The sequence below is a fragment of the Hippocampus zosterae genome, chromosome 7, assembly GCF_025434085.1.
Source record: "Hippocampus zosterae strain Florida chromosome 7, ASM2543408v3, whole genome shotgun sequence".
In the NCBI taxonomy this organism is placed as follows: Eukaryota; Metazoa; Chordata; class Actinopteri; order Syngnathiformes; family Syngnathidae; genus Hippocampus; species Hippocampus zosterae.
Window position 1 is genome coordinate 20,327,036 of NC_067457.1, and position 12,908 is coordinate 20,339,943.

Consider the following 12,908-nt stretch of genomic DNA (forward strand, 5'->3'; position numbering starts at 1 on the left):
ATTTCTGTTGCAATAGTGACTCGTACAAACAAAAATCTTGCAATGCTTCAATTGGGGCGGCATACACATGGATAGAAAACGCAAATTATACTACAAAAATATTTGGACATGTACCCTAAAAGCATTATATGTTAATTTAAGACTTTCAATAAGGCTTTCTTATCCACTCATCCAGAAGAACGTTAAGATAGAGACTTCCAAACTCTCCTTATAGTTCATCCTGAAAGTATTTGATGGGTTTGCGGTCCCGAGTGCTTCCACCCCAAATCAATGTCGCGTTCAAACCGCCCCTGTTCTAGCTGCAAGGCCGACCCATTAAATCACCGATGAAGTGACGTGTCCTAATTCTTTTGTCCCGCGCTCAACAGCGAAGCCGCTCGCTGAGTGTGTAAAACGTCGCGCGGGGCAAACGCAGGGTTGACTCGGTGTCCGCCCATCCTTCTGATGCCTTCATTGTTCCCTTTCCTTCTCCTCTCCTTCTTCAGCCTCCTCGCTTGCTTTCAGTATCGATTCACTCGGTACCCCGCGGTTGCATTCTTGCGGTGAAGATTTCCGGCTGAAAGAAACCACTGACATTTCCCTTCCTAATCACAACATGGCTCATTTTAAAACCACCCCCTATAAATTACCGAAAGATTATCTACGCTAGTTGCCTTAATGGATGTTATTCGATATCCGACAACTGGGAGGTGCTTTTCCGGTACGGAGCATCCAAAAACTGAGAAATGAGACACCTTGACTGTAAGTCAAGTGAGGAACGCATGCGTGACCTTGCTTGAACAATCCCCTCAATTAGCCTTCCCACAAAGCGCAAAAGGAGGTGAGGTGAAGGAGTCGAGAGTCAGGAAGAGCATCTCGCTGCATTGCCATGGCGATACCTCATAAGTCCTACCTCTAATTGTGAGGGGGCAAGTGGGATAAGACAAAGTGGGCCATAGTGCTTTCCGTAAGGTCACAAGTGCACACACACAAACACGCACGGATACACAGACTCGAGGAGGGCAGATGTAGGAAAACCCGCTGAGTCTCACCCGCCGGTGCTGCAGGGAAGGAGCCCAAATTTACAAAGGCAGAAGAAGGGGGACGTCACTCGGAGAGGGGCGCGCGCACCCGAGGGACGCAGATGTGCACGCACGGGTGGGGCAGTGCGCAGTAAGACCACCGGGACGAAAGCTTCGAGGCATGCGGTGATATTCTGACACACACATGTCACACTCAAGGCCCCCGGGGGCCAAATTCCTGCCTTTCCCCTCCACACCCATCATCAACTGCTCTGGATGCGAATTGGGAAAAAAGTTATGAGCTCAGCTCCAAGGTATTGTGCATGAAATGTTGCTTGTGCATAGGAACAGGGAGGGAAAAACAAATTCTAAATCGTTCACCCCAATTTGCATGCCCCTGTGGCTCAGGCTATTAAATGAAACTCCTCACCTCACTTCAACATGGCTCCTCGGCACAACAATTTCACCAGATGGCACCAAAGCAATGTTATCGTGTTGACCTGAGCAGCAAAACAAGAAAAAGACGACTTGTTGAGCGGATAACGGACGGCAGGTTCCAAAATAAAAATGGAATCAAGAAGAAAAAAAAAATCCACCCCTCCCAAGAGCTCACGCTAAATCCTAGCTGACTGTTTTACAAGTCAGTGTGAAATTGCATGAGCAATTCTTTCATTTGAATATTCTCTTGCAGCTCAACTGCCACTGCCTTGCGACCGCATGTCTGATTGAGCGAGTTAATGTGCTCGAGAGCCAGCTGTCCCTCAAATAACACACTCAATAATTCATGTTACTTACACAGGGACTAAACCTTGAGAGAGAGTGTGTGTGTGTGTGTGTGAGGCCAATAAGTAGCCGCACAAGTGCAGAGTGGTTTGATTCAGGGACTCTTTGCTTGCTTAGACAATAATTGCGTGCACGCGCGCGTGTGTGTGTCTTTGTGTGAGCTCATTAGTAATGGAAATCAGATCGCTCGTTTGTTGAGCCAGCAGAGGCCGAGGGCCAGCTCCATCACGTTGGGCTCAAAATCTACGTCCAAGCAATTCCACCCCCCAAAGTGTTTGCACTAAGCCAAAAAGTACTTAACAAATTACAAAGCATTCGGGGGGAAGCGACATGTCGACAGACAGGATAACCACTGGGAGGGGATTCGTGGAAAGTTTCATACAAGCGGAGTGAGAGAAATCCAATATTTGAGACAGACGATTTGATTATTATTATCATCATTGTCATTATTTCTGTGAGAATGCTTCCACGTATGTTCTGTTGCACCCTCATTTTTTTTCTTCTTCACTCCCCTTTTTTGGGCCTTGTGAAACTTGCCAAAACCAAAAGAGTACAACTTCATTCAAAACAAATATCAGAAAAGTATTTTTAATTCCCCGTATTCCATATTACCCAGGCCAATATTTCTCTAACGGAATGAAACCAAGCCGTTTTTAAGTTTTCATGTACAGTGCTGCCTTGAGATACAAGTTTGATTGGTTCCATCGTCACATTGAAACACAAAGCACCATTGAAATGAATGGCAATGCCAAGAATATGTTCTGCCCCTCCTCCAAACAACACAAATTTTGCTCATGTGTATTGTTAAAATTTGAAAATAGGACTCCAGTAATATTGGTCTGGGAAAAAAATAACATAATTAAAGAGAATGCTCAGAATTAAACAGCGTGTGCACCTTTTTTCAATGAGTTGCAGTTCCTTCTGATGTGCGCATCTTGGCCATCCTCCAGTATAAGACAGTCATGCAGATACAAACAAAGAAGATTTTCACGAGGGCATCAAGCGACTCAGTCAGCTACAGCGATATCGGTCATCATTCTCAGAAGAGATAATCAAGGGCAAAGAAATCCAGACGAATCAAAATGACGGATTTTACTTCCCTGTCCGAGCAAACTGTTCCGTCAGCTGTCTGTTGTGAATGAACTCAATCCAATTTAAAGCTTGGAAAAACGACCTAATAAATCAAGAACTTCGACTGTCCATTAAGTTGGCAAAAGAAGTGCTGGCCATACCGCTTAGTCAATGAATTAATCAATAACAGGTTGGAATGGCGGACTTTGTCTTGCCTTTATTCTTTCTTCTCCACATTGTGGATGAATGTATGGCTGACAATTTGAACGAGTGCATTTTTTCTGTTCCCGGTGCAGACTAAGGTTGGGATAAAAGAACTTGAGACCTCACCTCTGTTAAACATGGCTCGGATGAAGTCGGATTTTGATGACACCTGCTCTGAAGTGTTGTTCTGGATGAAAGGACAAAAAAAAGACAACAACAATAAAAAAAATTAAAAAAACAGGCAACCACGGTGCAGCCGAACTACACACTGATTATATGCTGTACCTAACAGGATGTTCAAATAACATCATTAGCATTTCAAAGCGGCACTGCTACCTTCTGGAGCCATCAGCTGGGGGACGTTATAAGCTACACCCACCTTACTCTGCATCCAATATATATTTTTAATCTGTTTTTGTATTTTCTATGACGGTGGGTTCTCATTACTGTTACACTAAACACAAATCAAATCAGGATTACACATGTAATGTAAAAATTAAAAACAATGCGCCGCGCCATAGATGGGCTAACGGTTGGCACCGGCGTCACGGTGTTAAAAACCCGACAAGCAATCGTGGAATAACTCATCTTGACGGATATAACAATACTTGGTCTTATATTCTTTATCCTCAGCAAAGAACGACGAATGGTGTGGCAAACTGTCTGGCCAGTCGCGTCGCTGTTATCTGACTCTTACATTGCCCCCTTGTGGCCAAGTCGCGAATTTCTGAGTGAGCAGCACAATGTCCGTTAAATTGGAACTAAATATGTGGCAAAACTGTTTAATTTTTTTTAAAAGGTATAAAACTATTTTCACTATCAAAAAAAAAAAACATCACACCTTTATTTCAAGGCAATGGGTAAAGACCGACTACAAATCAGTACACATTCTTACCTTGTTTTGCGGGGCATACTTTCGTGATTAATACGATCAAATACTGGCCACGAATAGAAAGCAAGTGTCTGGGGTCGTGTTTAAGCATCATTTGGAGAGCACTCTTCTCATTTGAAGGGTCCCCACAGTGCAAGGGAGGAAGTAACAGGGTCGCAGCAGGACGTTTCCTCATTTGAATACTGCGGAACACAAACACACGGGCGCACTTAAGCACCGGCCGCCTCCCGCTGCAACATAAATGTCCTCGTTTATCCTCTTAAGCACAAATGTCAAACCTTTGTCAGCCTCCACCCTTCCCCCGTGGCTCACCTTTGCCCTTTCCGTTTATAACTCCTTTGTGCCACCGACTTCCATGGCTTCGACGCGGGCATATCATTTTCCTGCCGTCTGCGGTTGCTTCACTCGGCTCTGTGAAAGAGAGCAAAACGACCCCCCCCCCCCGAAACCTCCCTCCAACCCCCACCCCGTTAATCTTTGCTGATATTATACTCCTCTCTTTTCTTTCATTCTCTCTGTTTAGGGATTCTCCAGTGACAACACTTGGAGTTGCCATGGTTTTGGAGGAAGGAAACTCAAGAGGTTTAATCGAGTTACACTTTATTGGAGCGTGACAATAACGAGGGGCGTGCGCCTGTGCGTGCGTGTAGTCAGGTGAGCGACAAGGATGCCTCCGTGTGAATGAACATGTCCTCGTCGTAGAGGTCTTCAGCAATGTCGCCTTCTTCCTCCATGAAGAAGGTGGGGAAAGGAGGGCTGTGCAAGGTGGGCAACCGCTTTGGCAGCTTGCTATCCCTCACCTGGAACATATCCCAAAAAACACACACACAGGTTGTTATCATCTTTTTGGGGCAAACTGTGCAGAGTAAATTAAAGGCATATGTGCATCAAAATCACTAAAAAGGCCCAACAAAAATGGACATTTGACTGCATAGAACATGAATTTCCCTCTGCTACGTGCGTGTTCCCACACACAAAATAACTGCAGGAAGCTCTTGCGCAAAGATCCTTTCACTCACCGATGCAAGCAGGCGTGTAACATCATTAAGCCGGGTGGAAGCATCTTGTACGCAATTTGCCTTATCTGTGTGTGTACCCGTTTTAATTTGTCATCTTGAAATGGTATGAAGGGTGTTAATCTGTTTTTTATTTTTTTTAATTTAATGCTTCAAAGGAGGCTAGGTGGGTTAATTGTTTTTTTTTTTTAATAAAGCGAGCTTGATTTTGTATACATATAATTATGGATGTTAAATTTTGGTCACGATAGACAAAATAATTAAGTTACCTAAAATTTAAAAAATGTCACCAATTTTAGCCCCCAGCTCAAAAAACATTTCATGACAAAACTAGCAATTTAACAAAATGACATGATTACATAGAATTCAAAAATAATGAAATTGTTTTGATCCATTTACTTTAAATCAATTGAATAGCCACCGTGCTGCTGCCTGCCTTTGCCACCTGGGGTCAGTCTAAGACAGACAGACATACAGTACGTGGACATCTGTACAGCGGAGATGTCTTACCTCCTCTCAGTTCCTCACGGAGGATAAATAATATATGCGGTTTATTCCTGTCTGAAAAGGTTACATGTGTGTTTCCCCCTTATGTGCGAGCATTGGCATTAAGCCTGCGGACTAAAGGCTATAAGTATGTGGTTGTTTTAGAAACCCATAATTCTTCTCATTTTCCGAATTGCTCGACAATAAACCTCAACACGACGTGGCTCAATTTGTCCAAAACGGTTTTGCTTGAAAGCCAAAGAGAAAAAAAATGATATCATTTCAATTTTAAAACGACATGCCTCAGACACGAGGACCCCAATAGAACAACCAAAGCGTCGATCACAAATGCTATTAAACTGCACATGTACCCTTCGGGATAATATAATCTGAAGGGAGTCCGGGGTGGAGGTGGGCGGGTGCGCGCTTACTTTAGAAGGCTGAACGAGGCGAAAAGCTAAGCGCATTTGTATTCATTATTGCTCGTCTGCAAAACAAATAATAGGCTGCGCACGCACAAGCGTGATGAGCACAGCCGGCCGAGTATAGAGATGGATGGCGTGGATATCACTACAATCATTAAAGCGCATAAATGCTGATGTAGCAACAGTGTCAATGAGGATGGATCACAGTTGCCACACAGGTGAGATGCTCCTTTTAGAGGTGCAAGGTCACCCATCGCTGTCTCCCGCGGTTTGCAAAGTTCACTTTTAAAGACGTGCGTGCGCGCGTCTGTGATTGTTTTTTTTTTTTTTTTTACCTTCAGTAAGCAGTTCCTGTGGCCAGGGACGGAGCCGTTAACGTACAGCACGTTGTGCTTGGTATTGACTCTCCATATCTGGAAGGGAGGTCGGACAAATGAGAAAATGATTGCGCTGACATTGCCATTGCAGACGCTCAAGGTCAAAGCCGCCCTTATTATTATTTTCTTTTTTTTTAAATTTGCGTGTGTTTGTGATCACCTTGAGTCCGTAAGCTGTGACGTAGACGTTGCCCATTCTTCCTGGCATCTTCTTTCCTTTAAAAACTTTGCCTGGATCCTGAGAGCAGATTCATGCCACACATGCTCAAATGAATGGAATGTAAGAGCCCGACTGCTCACTTGAAGGATTCCTCCTTACTCCTCCGGGTCCAGAAGCTCCTGGTCTCCGATGTGTTTTGGTTTGTCCGTGGCTGGCCGGCTGACCTTTGAACCCCCAACGCTTCATCACGCCCTGAAAGCCTTTCCCAATACTACCCACACGCACACACATCCAGGACACACACTGCTGCATTACACTTAATCGTGAAGTCGGACGTTTTCAACAAAAAGTGTCTTGGAAATGTCACTTAACAATGCCCAATCAATTATTTGTTGATTTTGAAAAAAAATGTTGAAGGAAGCGAAAGGTGAATGCTAATTTTAATGAGGAAAAGTAGCCCTGCATCATACTGTACTTTATATATACAGTTATGACACAAAACATTGTGCTTTCTGGTGTGCCCAACTTGGCCACCGGAGGGCAGTATAAGAGAAACAGCCAGATATACTGTTCACTGACACGGCTCAGCTTATCAGTACGGCACTAATGTGCGCTGGTCTTCGCAGAGGACAAAGAATACATGACTGTGGGTCCTGTTATTTTTTTCTCTACACATGTTACCGGACCATTTATGTTCAGTCCATAGCGCACATCGACACTATTTAGTGTTAACATCGAGGCCAAGCCTCGTTGCTAACGTTTGATACTAAACAATATCGATTTGAAAATTGTGCAGAGCGATGTAGTCAGCTCTACTTGTAAGCCGTGTGCGTTATACAGTGTCTGACTTAAAAGCAGTCATGAATGCAAAATAGAACGTATGAAAGAAAAGTGTGCCAGAAGCCAAGGAGGGAAGAGCAGAACTTACGATTTGGCTGTGATGTCCACATATTGGCCTGGCCGGAAATGTGCAGCATACAGCGGAGTGCCTGGCCACACACGCGTGCACACAGAAGCGGAATTACTCGGCTGCCTTTGGGAAAATCATCTTATCATTAAGCTAGTCAGAAATGGGATGTGTGCATACCAGGTTTTATGATAGCATTGTCCGAGACTTTGAAGGTGGTGATTTTCTGTTTCAGAGGCACTCCCGCATTCATGTACATCTCCATTCGCTTTTCAGATCTCTGTCAGTCAAGTAGAGAGAAAGGCACACAAAAAGGGAATGTTAAGATGTGTGAAGAGCGGGGTGGAATAAAGCAATGAAGAAGAACCAGCAGTGAGCCGCAGTCAGATGCTGGCATTTTAAATCTGACAGCGGGCCTGTTAAGACCGTGCGGGAGCCAAGTGTGCGCATGCACGCACACACACACACACGCGCGCGCACACACACTTGGCAACGTGTCTGACATTTGCTCGCGCTCGACTCAGCCCCTCCAGTCACTCCAAACCGCTCTCTACCCTTCTGTTGCCTGGGAATCAGCCTGCCAACTATGTTTCACTCCGACAAACTTGGCCTCCAACTCGGTGTGAACAGAATTCCAAACCAGTTGCTAAGACGACGTCAAACGATAAAGCATCCACAAAGACGCGGCATAGGAGAGACGACACTCGGAAACACGTTGTTTCCTTGGAGGGGCACGGAAGCGGCGAGGTCAATAAACTGCTGTCACTGGAGCACTCGGTGTTGCTCTGATAAGTGGGCCTGAGTCACCTTCGAGTTTATTAACATCGTCAAAGTCAGCATCCAGATGAACGGCGGGTGTCAGCGTTGGTGGGACAAAGCAGCTGTAAAATCTAGTGAGCTTCAATTACTTTTAGACAGCTGGGATGAAACAGATGCACATGTGGGCAGATTGAAATATACACACACACACACACACAGACAGACGGACATGTGGAAGGACACCTACAGACACACACACACACACGCGCGCTGAATGACTATGACATGCTCGCTCTAGAGTTAGCCGGCGTCGAGTCGAAAGCTCCCTCGTGCAAGTAGTAAAGTGCTATCAGGATTTAACAGACACATCCATCCACTCATCCGCACGCACACCAAGGGGGTGACTTTAATTTCCCGACTGTGGAAGCACGGTCATAAAAAAAATAATAAAATACAGGGCAAGTCCCAATAGGAGCTCAATGCTATCATCGAGTTATATTTCCATAATGCACTTTCCTCATGCTCCTCAAAAGTGGCTAGAACTATAATAAGGAACAATGTGCTGCCTAAGTGCATTACGGCCAAGCGATGCTATTATTAAGCCGTCAATCAAGGTTGAGAAGACAGTCATGCGGTGTAGATCACAGGATGAAATGAGCTAGCATCGATTCCTAATGAGCCGTTACTTCTCTGATGGATTTGCTATGGCGACGTGAAATAATCTTTTATTGTGGCGTCGGTTTTAAATCACCGTAATTCAATTTGTAATGGTAAAAAAAAAAAAAAAAGTAGAAAGGAATACATAACACATCAAATGCACAATGTAAAGTTATGAATCAGGGCTAGCTTATGTTGCGTCTACCTCCTGTGGTTTTATTTCGGAAAATGAGCAAGATGGATCATGTCCAGGATGAAAACCTTCGGAATGCATTTTTACGACAACAAGCACGAGTTTCTTACATGGAACGGCGAGACATTTTTTCCTCCTACAATGAGAGCGGCGGTGCGTCCATCATTATCTTCTTTAGACAAGTGCTGTATGACATGGCAGTCCTGGACCTGAATAAGGGGGGGGGGGGGGGGGGGGGAATGATTATTCATTTACAACTAGCGCAATCAGCACACACCAGAGGGGTCGATCCCCCCTGGAAGACTGAGTCTGTAACATTCAGTCAACATCTTATATATTTTGTCTGACTCACACACTCTCAGAATCGTCATCTTTCTGTCTGTCTTAGCCTCTCTCTGAAAACCTCTCTCAAGTCCTCTGGCTCTCTGTGTCGTGCTCTCAATTTGCTTTTCTCTTCAACTCCTTCGACACCATCATCAAACTGTCTCAGCGACTGTCTCCCTTTTATTCATCTTTGTGGTGCCACAATAGGAAGTCATGCCCCTTTTTTTGGCTTTATTTTCTCCAGACACAATGCAATGGAGAGGAATACCCAACATTTAAGCAACCCAGGATATTAAAAACAATCTCATTTCAGCAGGGCAAAAAAAGAGGTTGTAAAGTGTGTGATTCTCGATGCAAATAAAGTATTTTGACAAAAGTATATTGAGACATCTGGAAAATGCATTAAATTGTGGGGGGAAAAATGTGATGCAACTACAAAATATGATTCCGCTTATACCTGCAGCAAAGTGACGACATGTCTTTCTCCAGTTTTTGTCCACAGAGGAGCCATACCCAGCTTCACAGCGACCAGTCCAACTCTTCGACTACCTAATCCGAACCCAGATTAAAAAACTGTGAGAACCAAACACATGACTGGAAACAAAATGTTGTTGTTTTTTTTTTTTTTGAGGACGGCTACCTTCTGTCCATTCATGTCGCTGCCACGGTTCGTCTTTTAACGGGTTGAGCTTGTCTGCAGTCTGTTTTCTGTATTCCTCGGCTATTTCCCTCCTTAAGAACCGTTGGTTCTCTTCTGTGAGGTGCTCATCAACCCATGTTGACGTCTTTAACGTCCTGAGACAAGTTACTGAAGGAACGGAGCTGCAAGAGTAGCCATAGGCAAGTCAGTTGCAGATGGTTGAAAATATGACCTCACTTACTGTTAATGAATACATGCTAGCTTAATTAGCTATTTAATGGGGTCAATATGTTAGAATAAACTCTCTGAAGAAGTTGTGCAGTTATACACTGCTGCAAATCGCAACCATAATAAAACACTGGGCTGATTTCCAGCCAGTTGCAGTCAATCAAAACAAAATGTAAAGGAATATATGGACGTTGCCAAAATGGAATGAGGTGAGTAGGAAGTTGATTTCAACATATAACCGTGCAGTGCCAAGTAAATCACAAACCAATATTTTATTTCTAAATGCCATACATTTTGAACAATACGATACTTCCTCAAGCATTTTTACAATCATGATTATGTATACAATATGCACTCAATATTTTAGTAATTTAAGTAATAACGTCACAAGTGTAACAATCATATTGTTCATGATTTACAAAAAAAAACATGTCATCACTATTTTCCATGCATTTTGAGAAAAAGTAAATGAAAGTGTCTTAGACAAAATACCGCATGATAGTAACGGTGGTCAACAAATAGAAGGTAAAGCAGTTAGCATTAGCCACCTTTCAGTTGCTGCTCGGAGACAAATCAGACGAGTTCCCCGCTGGAGAAGTCGGCAACCCCACGTCGCCATTTCGTTATGTTCCTTGCTCTATATGTAGGGGAAGAAAGAGCGGAAAAAAGAATGTTCTAGGATTTAATAATCAGTAAGCTCGTGCGTTCGGATCGACAGTGTTGCCCAGTTCCAAATGTGACCCCATTTATTTCCGGTGTTTGAGGAAAAAATTCCCCTGAGCACGGGTTCCCACACAAAGGTTCCGCTCAAGGACTGGAAAAAAAGTTATAAAAATGGAATTAAAACAAGAAAAGTATCCTTTTTGCCTTTTAATATAAAAGACAAAAACGATTACTTTCTTTCTTAATAGCTTTTTGTATATTTTATACCCCCCCCCAGTCGTTAATTGTTCCGGTGGAGCTTCCATATATCAGAATTAAGTCAAACTAATTATTATTATTATTATTATTATTATTATTAGTAGTAGTAGTAGTAGTAGTAGTAGTAGTAGTAGTAGTAGTAGTAGTAGTAGTATATTCGATTATGTGTCACTGTACCACTTTTTACAAACAAGAATTTGTGTTTCAGCAGCCAGGTGATCCAGTGGTGAGCATGTTCTCCCCGGGCCTGCGTAGGTTTTCTCCAGGTACTCTGGTTTCCTCCCACATTCCAAAAACATGAGTGGCAAGCTGATTGAACACTCTAAATTGTCCCTAGTGTGAGTGTGAGCGCAGATGGTTGTTCATCTCTGTGTGCCCTGTGATTTACTGGCAACCGATTCAGGGTGCCTCCCGCCCAAAGACAGCTGGGATCGGTTCCGGCATGTCCCGCAACCCTTGTGAGAATATAGCAGTTCAGAAAAATGATGAATGGATGAATTGGTGTTTCATGCTTCAGTTTTGCTTCTCTCCCAAAGTCAACTTGAGAGGCAGGGAATGAATGGATGGATGTAACACATTCACATTAATATTGTGAAAATGATCCGTTCTTGTTTAATTCAAATATGCGCTATTTAGGGGACTAGACTCTGTAGCCTGTGGTTTTGTAAGACAGCGTCACCAATCATATGAGGTTAATTGCATTCCGTGTCATTATTGTCTGAACAGTGAACACACATACAGTATCATAAAAAATGATACGCACGCATAAAAAATGATCATATAACCTCATACAGTAACACCTCAAGGTCATGTATCGCGTGTCTTGGATCTTGAGGTTGTCATTTAAGAAAAATGTTCAGTTTGCTGAACGTATTGACTGACCCAATTGTGGTTGAGACCTTTTTCTTGCTCTGTTTCAAAGAATAAAGACTGTGAAAAAACAGATTATTCCATCCATTTTTCATTCCACATTACAGTACTTTATATAATTTGCTGATGCACTGTAAATGGGCCATTCCACCAAATTGTTGCCATTTGCGTAATAAAATGTGTAAATACATCATCAAATTAACTGTAAGATACATTCTAAACGAGGCGTTCAATCAATAAACTAAAGACAGTAAATAAATAACGTTTCCTGAGATGAGCTATCATGCATTTTGGGATTTCAGTAAATGAATTATCCCCCCATTTTGCGAACCACTCATTCCCCACAAGGGTAAGGGACTCGCGGGGGTGCTGGAGCCTACAATAGCTGTCTTTGTGAAGTATATCATCAGATTTAGAGTTGGGGGTGGGGGAATAAGTTGAGGTTTTAAGAGTTCCAGCAAGCCCAAATGTCTGTGGACCATTGCTGTTTGTGTATCCAAACAAAGACTGTGCAGCTGCACAGTACTGGCAACTTGGGGCTGTCTGTGAGCGACAAAGAGATATGAGTTCTATCCTCAGTGGCTCACTGGAGGTTTGGACATTGTGCGAACAGTCATTACATTCGCCATATTCAATGTGCTAAGAGACACAGTGCCGAAGGAGTTGGGACAATCAAAACCAAAGAAACTGCATTACCCTTCCTGACCTTCATTCACAGTAAACATATTTGGGCACCTCTTTATCGTCGCAGGAAGTGAACCACTAAGAAAATAGATTCTTATTACATTATTTACATTATTTTAAGAAAATAATGTAGCTTCTGTTTGCTAATAGAACGGTTTCCATTTTCCTGGGAATATTTTTGACAAGAAGTCAGCGTGCCCGTGGAATGTGTCACAGTGGCCACAACCCCATCTTAAAAAAAAAAAGAAGTGGGCTTTGGTTCAACTTTGTGATTATGATGGCAATTCTAAATCAATATATTTTAAATGTA

The 12,908-nt window shown here is 43.2% G+C and overlaps 1 protein-coding gene across 1 annotated transcript; it reads right to left on the reverse strand.

Annotated features, from left to right (window-relative positions):
* Window positions 1-4,534: 4,534 nt before the first annotated feature.
* Window positions 4,535-10,895, reverse strand: mrpl3 (mitochondrial ribosomal protein L3). Its single transcript, XM_052071925.1, has 10 exons — window positions 10,672-10,895; window positions 9,896-10,077; window positions 9,713-9,804; window positions 9,042-9,140; window positions 7,503-7,602; window positions 7,344-7,404; window positions 6,575-6,686; window positions 6,416-6,493; window positions 6,214-6,291; window positions 4,535-4,751 (listed from the first exon to the last, which is right to left on the reverse strand). Exons 1-10 carry the CDS (start codon window positions 10,740-10,742, stop codon window positions 4,602-4,604), a joined length of 1,023 nt encoding a protein of 340 aa, XP_051927885.1. The 5' UTR covers window positions 10,743-10,895; the 3' UTR covers window positions 4,535-4,601.
* Window positions 10,896-12,908: the final 2,013 nt, after the last annotated feature.

Excerpts from the sequence above, each read along its gene's own strand:
- mrpl3 (XM_052071925.1), bottom strand. The coding sequence starts at position 10,742 with ATGGCGACGTGGGGTTGCCGACTTCTCCAGCGGGGAACTCGTCTGATT. Across the intron at positions 7,603-9,041 it reads AAAATGTCTCGCCGTTCCAT|AGATCTGAAAAGCGAATGGA; the intron begins GTAAGAAACTCG and ends CTTGACTGACAG. Across the intron at positions 4,752-6,213 it reads ACAGGAACTGCTTACTGAAG|GTGAGGGATAGCAAGCTGCC; the intron begins GTAAAAAAAAAA and ends GATATGTTCCAG.